The sequence below is a fragment of the Moschus berezovskii genome, chromosome 5 (genome assembly GCF_049115385.1).
Source record: "Moschus berezovskii isolate FMDL1 chromosome 5, NW_MosBer_1.0, whole genome shotgun sequence".
NCBI lineage: Eukaryota > Metazoa > Chordata > Mammalia > Artiodactyla > Moschidae > Moschus > Moschus berezovskii.
The window spans coordinates 75,375,606-75,389,982 of NC_142464.1; the positions used below are offsets into that span (position 1 = coordinate 75,375,606).

Below are 14,377 nucleotides of genomic sequence, written 5' to 3' on the forward strand. Positions count from 1 at the left end.
AGGAAGCAGATCAGTGGTTGTCCAGGAGCAGAGTGGGCAAGAAGCAAGGATTACAACGAACTAGGATGACACTTTGAGGAATGATTGGTTGCTCACCATCTTGAGTGATGCGATGCTTTCCTGTGCTCAGGTGATCTGTCGTCTCCAACTCTTTGCAGCCCTGTGGATTGTAGTCCACCAGGTTCCTCTGCCCATCATATTTCCCAGGCAAGAACACTGGAGTGGGTTGCCATTTCCTACTCCAGAAGCTTTCCTGGATATGTATATGTCAAAACTGCTCAGACTGTCCACTTTAAATATGCATAGTTTATTTCAGTCATATTTCAATAAAGTATTTAAATATGCTAATATAGTGATAATGTAGTGAGAGAAGGACTAAGAGTAAAGTTTTTTCCTTCTTAAAGGAAGGACTGTGTGGAGCATTGAAATTCAGAAGGACCCCAGATCAGTCAGTATTATTGGAAGTGCCTGTCTGCAAGCTGTTACTGGTGGCAGTGGTGCTTTAGTCGCTAAGTCATATCCGACTTTTGTGACCCCATGTTCTGTAGCCCACCAGGCTCCTCTGTCCATGGGATTCTCCAGGCAAGAATACTGGAGTGGATTGTCATTTCCTCCTCCACTGTTACTGGTACACAACAACATAAGCAATTTTCACAAGAAGGTAAATCAACTACTACCTCCCTAAGCACACTGGTTAGTTCAGCTGATTTTTTTTTTTCATGGCAAAATTTCTCAGTGAAAAAAGCAGTATATTGAAAAACATTCTGGCACAAACTCCACATCTAATCACCAAGCTGTAACAAACAGTTCACAGAGTGGCATTATCTAGACCACACTCACATTCATTAATCTCCCTAAACCTATATACTCATCTGTATGAGAACAACAGGGACTGCTCTGGACACCTCAAACAACAGTCTGATGCTCTAACGAGTTATAAAGCTTGCAAAACAGCAGGTACCAATGATGCATCATACTGCATTATGTAGGAATTAATTTGAAAATACAGCAAAACATAAAGATAATATATTTTTATTTGCTCAGAATGCTTGTTTCTAAAGGTCACTGAAATTAAAAATGGTTTGCTTTCCAATGAAGTTGTTAACATCCAGAACTTCATTAAGTTTACAACAAATTAAGAATTTACAATAAACAGGGACCTATATAGTCTTAGCAGATATTGGAGTAATAAGGTATACACTATACAGTGACACATATTCTTTTTATCAGAGCATAGTTTCCTGAACAGACAGAAATGCAAAAGTAAGTAACAGTGTTGTTTCTATCTATGCTCGAATATAATATTTTAGTTCCTAGAATTCACAATACAAAATTGTTCACCCAGATTTAGTTTTTTTTTTCCTTCCAGTTCAAGTCTGGAGAGCTTCTCTATAAAATTTTACATTTTATAACTTTTCCTTTGAAATATGAGAAAAGCATGGAATCTCCTGAGTTAGATGCAGCTTATACATTCTTTAAAAATTATTTTTAAAAAATATCACAAGTGAACCACCAAATATATCCATAATAAACGTTGCTATTCACATAGTTCTTTAAGCAATATTCAAGTATATTTGTGCTTGTATGTTTACATTACTTTAGAGTCTATTTTTAGCTTACCATAAAACTGTATCTATAAAGCCTTCTCAAATATTTAATAAATGAAGCAAAACAGTCATTATGAAAATATAAACTGTGTTTACAGCCTTTTCATCTTTCATGTTTTTATGCATTTCCTGTCAACCATATAATTTCCTTTTCTTTAGGGATGCTGATAAACGGTTGTCTTTGTAATCTCAACACTGCTGCTTTCTCAGCTGGCCACTTAGATTTTCTGAACACATGGTATTCTCTCTGTGCATCAGTTGTACCAGTGGAATCTGATAATGTTGGTATTCATCACTTCCAGTTATTTCAACTGCAGAACCACCTTCAAACACAAAATGGAGGAAGGGGAACAATCAGATTATACAGAAGATGCCAGTATATGCTGAATGAGATGCTTTGAAATCTCTGAAGAAGGGCCTGGAGAACTGACAAGAATAACACAAAAAACACAGGCCTGCAAGGATCCACGGTTCAGACTCACTCAACATTTCCACCAGAACCTGCCACACAACCCTTCAGACATGCAGCCCCATCCAAAGGCAAGCCAGGTTACCAGTTTATTACTGGGCATGTGGACGAGTCATTAAGGCACTGTGATGCCCAAGTGACTGCAGAAGATGAAGTATACGGGGGTTTCAGAAAGATGGAGACAAGATGGGTTAGTGTCAAGAGAGGTGGTAAGAATAACTGACTTTAGTCCTTGAGACACAATCACTAGAGACAATGCTCAGCAACAGGGAAAGGAACATAATACATAATGCAGATAATTATTTTTTATGTCTTCTTCACAGCAGCGGTTTCTACTGTTTAAATATCATTTTTCTCATTAATTAAACATCAGAATTATTACTGTAATTTAGTCATTCCTTTGTAAATGCAAAGCTTTTGGTTCTTTATTAGTTTGTCTCAAACTGATAATTTCATAACTATAAATGATATTTTGTCTCCCGAACTTAAATTTTCTACCATTTGTCCAGTTAAATAAAACAATCTTTTCTTCAAAATCATAACTATTTTTAATCATTAAATCTCTTTAGAATTAGCTAATTTCACAGCCCCAAGATAAAAAAAAAAATTTTATCATTAATGGGGACTAGAGCAAAACAAATTTAGCTGTTATTCCTTAAAATATAACTACCTGACAAATTATGTTCTATTAATGCAGATCAATAATAAATGTAATATCTAAAATGAGAGATGCAGAACATATCAACAAAGCATCTTCTGTGCTTGACATAAAATATCAGGAAGGAAACAAACTTTAAATGTAAATGATTAGCTTTTCTTATATTGCTCCAGTGGTAACAATCAAAACTTAAACATTTTGAAGCACACAACAAAATTAAAATACATACCTTATTAGCTGCTTCCAAGGAATCTATTAGATTCTGCAGCTCTTCTTTACTCATTTCAACAGAATATGGCTTGACTTCACCATTTTCTTTTACATCTAGATGAAGGTTTAAAAGTGGCATTTGTAATGAAGCAATCTTGTCACTAGAAAGTGCAAGCTGTTTAAAATGAGAAAAAGAGTAATTAATAAGTAGTTTTAAAAAGGAATATACTATATATGTATCAGAACTTACGAACAGCACATTAAGGAAAAAAAAAGAGTACTCTTGTTTGCTATGAAGTACAGGGAAATATGAAAGGAATAAAAGAAATTAAACTCATGCCAAACCAGCATATATCTGAACAGAAAAAGAAAGAGTGAAGGAAAGCAAGAAAATAGTTTAGGGCCAACCAGTTGGGATTCTGTGGTAGGAGTAGACAGCTGGAGCAGTGCTCTGACTCAGAAGTTCCAAGTGGGTCCAAGAAACACAGAATTCTTAACGAAGTGTGATGACACCAAGAGGACAAAAGTCCACGGACAAAGAAAAAACTAAAGACATGGTGCAGCTCAGAAATTAAGATGCCTAACCAATGAGCAGTTAACTCTCCATTAAACTACTGACAACTGGTATCAAGATACCACCTTCAATTAGTCAGTCAACAAAAATATGACACTTTTCCCTCTTACACTCTCTAAAATCAGTAGCTGAGAGGAAATGGAAGAACCAAATGTTTATGATACTAAAGCTTTTTGAAACAAGCATCACAGCTTCACTGGCAGACGGCAAAGAGAAACTCAATTTTCCTGGAATCTGAGCCAGGAACCCCATAATAACTGAATTTTGGAGTGCAACCACTTGTAAAAATTGACTGGGTCAAGTATAGGACTCCTTCTCTGTGGTACATACACTACAGGACCAAATAAACCTTCACACAACTCCTCCATTTTCTCTCTCCAAAATACAGGACTCATTATATCTCACATTTGAAAGTATCACCTTCAGGTTGCCCACCTCATCGTTAATTCTCTTCAGTATTTCCAATAAGTGGTTTCTTAGCCTATGCTTGAGTACCAGCAATGAGGAGGAGTGTGCTAACTCAAAAAGAGGTTAGAATAATTTTCAGATACTCATATGGGTTAGATTATTATTTCTTAGGTTGAAATTAAACCTATTTCATTGCAAATCATATACTTTAGCCTTGTCCTATCCCCCAAAGCCACAAAACACATATCTATTCCTTCATCCACATGTCTTAAAACTTCAGTTAATTAAACTCATTATAACTGTAATGTCATTACACATGGTTTAGATGTCTGCAGTGCAAGTTAACACAAAAGATGTAATTTTAATTATCTTTGATACATTTTTAAGAAAATGTATCTCAAAAACACATTTTAGATATATAATATTACAAAAAAATAATGTATTCAAAAAGTGAAACAGAAAGTATTCTCCTCCTGAAAATACTCCTGTCTGACTCTTTGTGACTCCATGACCTGTAGCCCATCAGGCTCCTCTGTTCATGGGATTCTCCAGCAAGAATACTAGACTGGGTTGCCATTTCCTTCCCCAAATAAAAAATATAAATACTCATAAATATATTCTCACCTTTATCTGCCAATCAAAATCCTGTAGTTGTGCAGAGGAAATATCAACTATTTCTTCCAACAGAGTCTTCTTGATTTCATATTTCCTACTTTTTAAGCATTTCATGATAGCTTCTTGATGAGATGAATTCAACTGATTCAACTGTTGAGATATCTATGAAAATAAAAATAAATGGTTAGAAAATAAGTGAAAAGGCCTTTCTGTTTAAAATGTAAACAACAGTTACATTCTTTCTCATTATCTTTAAAATGGTAGTAAATGGGGAAAAAATACTACCATAACTATAAAAAGAATAAGATGAGGATGCATAACCAGTGAACAAGAAATTTTAACAAGGTTTTGCAAAACAGAAAGGAAAAGGGCTGACTGATTAACCAACATGGGAGTGAATACATTGGAAACCACTAAAGCTGATTTACCTATATTAATATATTAGACAAAATAGACTTTAAGGCAAGACTTACAAGAAATAGAACAAGATAGTAAAGGGGCTGTTCAACAGAAATACACAACAATCATAAATTTGTGTGCACCTAATAACATGGCCTCAAAATATATAAAGCAGCAAAACTTGGCAGAAAAAGCAAAATGGGTAAATAAACTTTCATAGAGATGCTAACACACCTCTCAATAACGGATGGAAAGAGAAAGCGCTGTAAAGACACAGCACTGAGAAACACTCTCTACTTAATCTAACTACACATACAACACTACACCCTACAACTAAAAATACATATTATCTTCAAATGTATTTGGAACATTACCCGAAAATGAACCATATGCTGAGCCATGTCACAAATCACAACAGATTTCAAAGAACTGGAATCATATTAATTATATTTTTGAGTCACTGTGTAATTAAATCAGAACTGAACAAAACTTTTCCAAATATTTTAAAATTAAGCAGCATGGTAACACAGTACTAAGTGACAAAAGAAGTAAATCTTGCATAAACTCTTTCATAGAAAAAGGAAAAGAAAAGAAAACAAACAACAAAAACAATAACTTCCTAATTCATTCCACAAGATGGGAATAAAACTTGGTATTTTGACAAAAACATTACAGGCAAAAAATTATGGGCCAAGATTACTCAAACAAAGATGAAAAAATCCTAATGAAATATTGGCAAATCAAAACAAATTAAAAAAGAATAATATATCATGACCAAGTTGGATTTATTTTGCTAAGGTTAGTTTAACATTCAAAAATCAATGTAAAACATCAACAAAATAAAGGTGAAGATATAAATTCAGGAAAAAATGAATTTTATAAAATACCTATTAATTCTCAGCAAAGTAAGAATCGGAGGAAGCTTCTTTAATCTAATCATTGATACCTATAAAATCATACAGCTAACATATTAAATTGTGAAATAATGAACACATACTTTCTCCCTAAAGTCAGACAAGACACTGCTTTTTTTCTTCTTTTCTTTTCTAAAACTGTCCTGAAGACATTAGGCAGTGCAATAAGAGGGGAAAAAAGAAATAAAAACCATTAAAATTGAAAAAGAAAATGATTACATACCAAAAAAATTCCCCCTCAAATTTATAAACCATTATATATTGTAGATAGGGGCTTCCATGGTGGCTCATATGATAAATAATTTGCCTGAAATACAGGAGACTTGGGTTCGATCCCTGGGTCAGGAAGATCCTCTGGAGAAGGGAATGGTTACCCACTCCAGTATTTCTTGCCTAGAGAATTCCATGGACAGAGAAGCCTGGTGGGCTACAGTTCATGGTGTCACAAACAGTTGGACAAGACTGAGCAACTTACACTTCTACATAGTAAATAAATTTAGAAAGATTGTTGGACACAGAGTAAGTACACAAAAACCAACTTGGGTTTCCACATACTAGCGATATGCAACTGGAGACAAAATTTAAGAACACCCGAAACATCAGTTACTTAGAAATAAATACAACAAAACATCTGTGAGACCTCTACATGGAGAACTACAAATCATGAGAAACTGAAGCTAGCCTAAATAAACAGAAGGTATGAATCAGTTCTAATGAGGTGGATGAAACTGGAGCCTATTATACAGAGTGAAGTAAGCCAGAAAGAAAAACACCAATATAGCATACTAACGCATATATATGGAATTTAGAAAGATGCAAATGATAACCCTGTATACGAGACAGCAAAAGAGACACAGATGTATAGATCAGTCTTTGGGACTCTGTGGGAGAGGGTGAGGGTGGGATGATTTGGGAGAATGTCATTGAAACACGTATGTTGTCATATGTGAAATGAATCACTAGTTCAGGGTCAATGCATGTTACAGGATGCTCAGGGCTGGCATGCGGGGATGACCCAGAGGGAGGATAAAGGGAGGAGGGAGGTGGGAGGGGGGTTCAGGAGGGGGAACTTATGTAAACCCGGGGCGAATTCATGTCAATGTATGGCAAAACCAACCAATATAATATTGTAAAATAATTTGCCTCCAATAAAAAATAAATTAATTACAAAAAAAATAAAATAAAATAAACAGAAGGTAATACCAAGGTCACAGATCAGAAGGCTCAATACTGTTGTCAGTTCTCTCCAAAACAGTCTAGAGCCTCAGTGCAACCCATGCTATGGACTTAATGTCCACTCAAAATTCATATTCTCAGAATTCATATTAAAACTCTGACCCTCAAGATGATATCTAGAAATGGGGCCTTTGACACAAAATCAGGCTTAGATTAGGTGATGAAGGTAAGACCCTTATGATGGGATCAGTTCCCTTATAAGAAACATCAGAGAGTTTGCTCCCTCTCTCTCTGCACCTGCCCCCCGCCCCCCACAGCCATCAGAGGACACAGTGAGAAGGCAAAAATCTTCAGCAATGAAAAAGCCCTCATCAGGGACAAGAATCAGCCAGTGCCTTAATTTTGTACTCCCTAAACTCTAGAATTGTGAGAAATTAATTCCAGTTATTTAAGCTACCCATTTTAAGGTATTTTGTTGTGGCAGCCCAAGCTAATACTCTCCATCAAAATTCCAGGAAGTGTTTTGGTTAAAATTGACTGATTTTAAAATGTACCTGAAATTATGGAGGACATAAAAATCAAAACTATCTTGAAGAAATACAAGGTTGAAGGTCTTCTACTATCAGATATCAAAATTTAATGCAATGCAGCTCTAATTCTACAGTAATTTAAGCCATTGTGATATGGGTAAATACAGGCAAACAGACTAATGGAGTAGAAAAAGAGTCCAGATACAGACCCAAACATATATGGTCACCTGCACTTCCAAGAAAGGTTGCACAGCAATTCTATGGGGTAAGGATGGTCATTTCAACAAGTGGATATCATATGGAAAAATCTCAACTTGATCCTTACTCCATATACAAATAGTAATTCAAATATATCACTGACATAAATAAAAGCTAAAACAATCAAACTTCTACAAAAAAATATATGAAAATGTTTTCATGATTTTGGCACAAACATTCCTTAAACACAGTATTAACATCACTAACCATCAAAAGAAAATATTGACAAATTGGACTTGATTAAAATTCAGAACTTCTATTCACCAAAAGGCATTATTAAGAGACTAAAAAGACAAGCAACATAATAGAAGATATTTAAAATACATATATCCAAGAATTCATATTCATAATATCATCCAAATCAAAATGACAAATATATATAACTTCATTTTTCCCCAAGTGGCCAACCTACACAAACATGTTTGACAAAGGTACAAAAGCAGTTTAATGGAAAGATACCCCATAACCCTGCAGTTTTACTTTAAGACATCTATTCTAGAAAAGCTGATCAATTTTTGTATAACAAGACACATAAAAATGTTTGCAGCAGCACTATTCATAATAATGAAAGAGGCAATGATCCAACTGGTCATCAGTAGGGAGACAGAAAAATAAGTCTTACTAATGCCTATCATCAAATACTACAAGGAGATGAAACACATAAACCAGATCAATACTTTTCAACATTGATAAATCTAAAACACAGTATTGCTGAAAAAATTATAAATGGATACATACATTACCACTCACAAGTTACAGATTTAAACAGCTCAAATAAATGTATATATTGCTAAAAGATGCAAACATTCATACATTAGAGAATACGAAACATGCATACAAATTCACTAGTGGTTTTTTCTACTGGGAGGGTGACATTTACATGTATCTATAATGCCTTGTTTCTAAAACACACACACACACAAACCTGAAATACATAAAGTAAAATGTTAACAATTGTTTAACTGTGGTAAGGGGAATATAGGTATCAGTTACATACCTTTTAACTTTCTTTGACATGATTTAAATGTTTCACAATTTAAAATAAGACAACCAATCAGAAACAAAAGTACAAAAACCCAAAACTTCCACAGATTTTTCCACTTACTCACAATTATTAGGTTTTTATTGCTATCGCAAAGAGTCGGACACAACTGAGCGACCGAACTGAACTGATTCTATACACTTGGGCCTCCCTGGTGGCTCAGATGGTAAAGAATCTGCCTGCAATATGGGAGACGTGCGTTCAATCCCTGGGTCAGGGAGATCCCTTGGAGAAGGGAACGGCTACCTACTCCAGTATTCTTGCCTGGAGAATTCCATGGACAGAGAAGCCTGGCGAGTTACAGTCCATGGGATCGCAAACAGTCAGAAAGGACTGAGTGACTAACACTTTCACTTTTCATTATACACTTACTGAGGATGTATTACATGGTACCCTAAACACCAAAATAATAAAAAAAAAATCTGAACATGAATTATCAAGGTATCACAATCTGGAGCAAAGTTACCTCTTCATCAGATAAATTTTTACCAACTACAGCTTTGAAAAAGGTGGTAATGTCTTCTAGAACGTGCATCCATTCTGCTGAATCCCAAACACTGTGATAATCCTGGTAGAGAGGATAAGTTCGGCCACAAATGCCATCAATTATTTTGTGAAGAAGCTAGAGAGAAAAAAAAAAGAGAGTAATAAATGTAATTATAAGTAAAATTATAAAACAGATTTATATTCCTTGTAGCAAATAAATTTTATTGGTAGTTCATGTTATCTGCAGAAGAGCTGAGGCTGAAAAGCAACTATCTTTAACATTATTTTATTAACTAAAAGTTAGAGCTGGAGAAGGAAACGGTAACCCACTCCAGTATTCTTGCCTGGAGAATCCCATGGACGGAGAAGCCTGGCAGGCTACAGTCCACGGGGTTGCAAAGAGTCAGACACGACTGAGCGACAGAACAGAACGGAACACACACACACACTTTCTATAATTTTGTCCACCTTCAGAAACTAAAATAATTTTACAGACACGCTGCTGTTTCTTCAGTGTTCCTAAAAGGAAGATTGTGAGTGCAGCAGTTTCTCCTTGGGATTCCTTAGACTTCATATTTACAGCAATAACCAAAAAACAAGGTATGAGTCTTAGAGCAAAGTCTTTCAACTGTAAATCTACAAACCCCTTCTCTCCACTTTCCATAGCACCCACACTCACTTCTTTTGGTCCACTCCAAAAAACCCCTCATTGACTTCTTTTCTCTTTTTCACATTTCTTTCTCTCTACCCTAGCTTAATGCCAGCAATGGAAATCCTAACACATATATAACTGAACATGTGATTAAGTCTGTGGCTTTTGGAACAAAACTGGCTAGTCTGAATCTTATTCCCACTAGTTTTGCCAAGTTACTTAAAGATTTTTTTCTGGTTTCCTCATGTGTAAAACAAGGATATCATCTACCCCCATAATGTTGTTTTAGGGATTGAAGAAGGATTCCTGCAAATCACTTGGCACACTCCTGACATTAAACATTGCTTCCCACTGTTAACCTTCTTCTTTTTACTAGCGGTAATTATTATCATCACTATTACTACTGGTACTGTGTTCCACGCCTCTAACACATATGAACTGAGTACCTACTAGATCAGCACTACACTAGGCAAGTGATCAATACAGTTTTCTTTCTCAAGAGATACTTGTGTGTTGTAAGAAGAGTACTTGAATCCAAATAATTTGGAAATGCATTTAAACAGCAAGGAGGCTTCCAACTCTTTTCTCCTGGATCATGTTCCAGTGCATTTTAAGCAAAAACTCCTTCTCTGTAATGCCATACATATTGGAACAGAGATGAGTAATTGGTGGCCCTAATTCCAAATGATGGCTAATACACTATGTGAATAGAACTTTTATTTACCATAAATTAACCAACAACATTTTCAATTTGAAATCATTCAAAATTCTCTACCTACACTTCACCTTATCCCAAACTGTCCCCAATGCTAAAGTAAAACCCAGAACTCAAATTGAAAACTAAGAGCACTATGTTTTTGGAACACAGTCTTTTTCAATTAATTCACAAATATGTAATGAGCACTTCATTCCAGTTATTAAACAGGTTAATGTAAATACAAAGAAAAAATAACTATAATAGCTAGCATTTATAGAGCCCTAATTATATACCAAACACTGTGCTGATCTTCACTATAACCCTGTGAAGTAAGTCTTGCTATTATCCCCCTTTTACAAATGAGGAAACTGAGGATAAATAAGATAAGGTCCTATCACATCAGAGACTCAGGCCATTAGAGAAAACTAATATAATCAATAAGTATATTCAATTTAGGATGATAGGAATTATAATTAAAGTTTACAGAGGGTACAAAGAGCACAGAAGGGAAAAGTATGTCTTAATGAATAGTTAGCCCAACAGGAGCAGGGTATTTCTAGTCACAACAGCTGCACGTTGACAGGATAAAAGTGTAAGACCACATGGCGCAATTTGGGAGCTGGCAGCATACAAAGCTGGAGAGGTGGCAGAGATCAAACCATAAAGGGCCTTGTATACAATGCAAAAGAGCCCAGATTGTAATCTGTGTTCAACAGGGAAGCAACCTATTCACATATTTGCATTATGTTTCCATAAATCTGCCAGCAGGTCAGGAGATACAAGGAAAGAAAAGGGCAAGAGGGTGAGTCTGAAGACCCCCCCACTTCCATTTACTTACCAGCAAGAGATTAAAAGGGAGGTGATAAATTGTTAGGGACGCTCAAACTGGAGGCAGCAGAGAGGTAAAGGAGATCTGAAAAGAATGATACTCAGAATTTCAGGCTGAATGATAGGAAGTGGTGGTATCACAAACCAAATGTGAGGCTACAGCCACAGAAGGAGAAAGTCAGGGAGAAAGACAAGGAGCTAAGCCAAGTATATACTGAATTTGAGGTACCTGTGGGTGTATCTAAGCAGAAGCCTGATACTCAGAAGAGATTTTTAGATCCAGAGATTCGGGAGTCATCAACATACCTGGCAGTGAAGGTTATGGGCCTATCTAAGTAGTATGAAGGTAGGATGGAGACAGGAGCAGAAAGCTAATACAAGACTCAAGAGTCAACAGATCTGAGCATCTGTTTCCACTCTGCCACTTACTAGTCTGACAACTTTGGGTATGTTACCCAAACCCTCTACAGACATTTCCGTCTTCTCATTTGTAAAGTCAGAGAAAAGTTAATTTCTTTTTTTTTTTAACCTGGCAAGATAAGTAAGTTTATTACTTTCTATCTCCTCCACACTATTCCCATTATAAATGGAACAAAGAAAAAAGAAAGGCAGAGATTTGGGGCTTATAAAAGCTGCCTATCACATAGCCCTCTATCACATTAGCGGGCTAAGCCCTCGTCCCCAACCTTCATCCACTGTAAATGAAACAGATTTGGGATTTATTCAAAATTACATATCACAGAAACTAAAAGCCAGCCCACCAGAGCCTGGGATCCAGATTTTGGTCGCAATGATAAAGTTAAATTTAGTAAACTGACTCCTTCCTTTAGCAAACACTGATTAAGAACCCATCTGGGGCCAGACATAATTCTCAAGAACCGGGTATATAAACAAAGTATCTACCCTGAAGGAGTTCAGAATAAAAGAGACTAGTGGCAAGAGGGCCAGTGAGGAAGTTGTGTTCAAGGATGACTTGATTAGGCTGGAACTGCTGGAGAACCGAAAAAGATGGGAGTAAGCATAGTAACATATTAATTATAATACAAAGCATTAAGTCAGTTCTCTGAAGTCAGAGGGCAAAGGACCACATCTCCCAGAGCTCAGGCTGAAACTCTATTTTGCATACGATGCCTTTTTTTTTATAGGGCTGGCAAATTTCTTTCGAGTCTCATACTTCAGGCGCCGAGGGCTTTTTAACTTGAAAGTTCAAGGGAGAAAAAACACTTCTCAGTTAGATTTCCCTCTTACAGTAACCATTGGGTTTTCTTCCTTTCACAGTGCACAGACAAAATTTCGTTGTATGTATTTACTGTCTCCACATTTCTCTTACCCTTCCAACTGAAAAGCTGCTGCTGTTAAAAACAATTATAAACTGCCAGTACCTTTGGTATTAAGGCTAAACCCAGGAGTATAGTACCACAGAGGCTCCTGACCGCTCCTCACTTGTTCAGCCACAGTCTCCCTGCTCTACTTCTCACTCTGAACTCTAGCCTCTAAAACTACAGCAGGTCCTAAAGCTCCCTGGGGCTGCCTTTCTTATAAGTGCTCTCCCTTGCCCTGAAACACTCTCCTCACCGCAGCCCATGTGGTTCCTACTCATCCTTCAGGAACTCAATCTAGAAACCTAGGCAGATGCTCTGGAAAATGTTCCCTTGCCCCTTCCAGAGTTGCTGCCCCTCCTACAAACTGATTACTGGATAACTCATTAATCCAGTTATCCATTTATTCAGTTTGGTTTCCTCATTAGTTGACAAGGTCCAACAGGGTATGGGCTGTCTCATTCACCATTTTACCTTATCCCATAAGGCATTAAACACAGTTCAGTGAAGAGTTGGCTGAACAAGTGAATAAGGTTGCTTTTTTCCAGATTCTCATAAACTAGGTTCCTTCCTAGGCTGGAGGGGCCAACATATATGTCACGTCTTGAAGTAAAGTCCACCTTGGATGATCCTACCTCTAAGTCTCCCAGTTTGGGGTTAACACTTATCAATTTTTTTCTGCCACCCACGAAGAATTACGGTATGCCTCTCTAGGTCACCACGGTATTCCCATCACGTAGCGCCAGTGTTCCTGGTGCATGGGGAATATTGTGGAGGTTTTGCTGAAACAGTGAATGAATGAATTAAACATATACAAGAGGTTGTAAATCACCCCCTCCAGCTTTCAAGCTGGCGACTCCGCACTCCCCAGTCCAGGGTCACATGGTCCCGGCCGCTCCCGGGAACGGATAGGTGGTCCCCGCCAGGGTGCGGGCGCGGCCCCGCGGGCGTCTGCGTGCAAAACCCCTGGAGGGGCCACTGGAAGCCGGAGCACGGAGGAGGCGTCCCAAGCCTCTGACTTCTCCGCTCTCCAGAGAACACAGGGTGGGGCGAGGGAGCACCCAAAATCATACCCGGTCCTCTTCCCCTCCCCAGGCAGACTGCGCGAGCCTCCCAAAGGCATCGGGATGAGGCCTACCCCTCACGCCAGGCCTTTCAGGAGCCTGGCCCGCGCAGCCAGCCCCTGCGCCCTCCTCACCTGCAAGCCCCGCTCTGCGGGAAGCTTCTGCAGCCGCCACAAGGGTGTCCCCTCTTCCGGCTCCATCCCTCCAAGAAGCTAGGGGCTGGGTCACATGACCAGTCCCGGCCTATCAGTGCTTCGACTTGTCCACGTGACCAGCCGGGCGGGTGGGCGGGGCGGGCTCGAAGACGCCGGAGCCCTTGTGCGCATGCGCAGAGATGGAGGGTTCGCTTCCTCCGTAATCAAAGAAAATCTTTTCCGCCTGTGGCAACATTGGTTAAACAGCCTCTGGTATTACAATGAAAAGGCATTCGCAAATCTCTCAGAGCAATTTGGCAACTTTATTCAGAATTTT

At 37.8% G+C, this 14,377-nt stretch overlaps 1 protein-coding gene across 1 annotated transcript; it reads right to left on the bottom strand.

The window, feature by feature from the left end:
- Positions 1–1,016: 1,016 nt before the first annotated feature.
- COMMD8 (COMM domain containing 8) lies at positions 1,017–14,135 on the bottom strand. Its single transcript, XM_055434945.2, has 5 exons — positions 14,041–14,135; positions 9,327–9,482; positions 4,551–4,703; positions 2,964–3,119; positions 1,017–1,930 (listed from the first exon to the last, which is right to left on the bottom strand). The coding sequence occupies exons 1-5, from the start codon at positions 14,104–14,106 to the stop codon at positions 1,910–1,912; spliced, it is 552 nt and encodes a 183-aa protein (XP_055290920.2). The 5' UTR covers positions 14,107–14,135; the 3' UTR covers positions 1,017–1,909.
- Between the last annotated feature and the right edge of the window lie 242 nt (positions 14,136–14,377).

Coding starts and splice junctions, on each gene's coding strand:
- COMMD8 (XM_055434945.2), bottom strand. CDS start 14,106: ATGGAGCCGGAAGAGGGGACACCCTTGTGGCGGCTGCAGAAGCTTCCC. Junction 9,483..14,040: donor CCGCAGAGCGGGGCTTGCAG/GTGAGGAGGGCG, acceptor TTTTCTCTCTAG/CTTCTTCACAAAATAATTGA. Junction 3,120..4,550: donor ATTTTGATTGGCAGATAAAG/GTGAGAATATAT, acceptor CATTTTAAACAG/CTTGCACTTTCTAGTGACAA.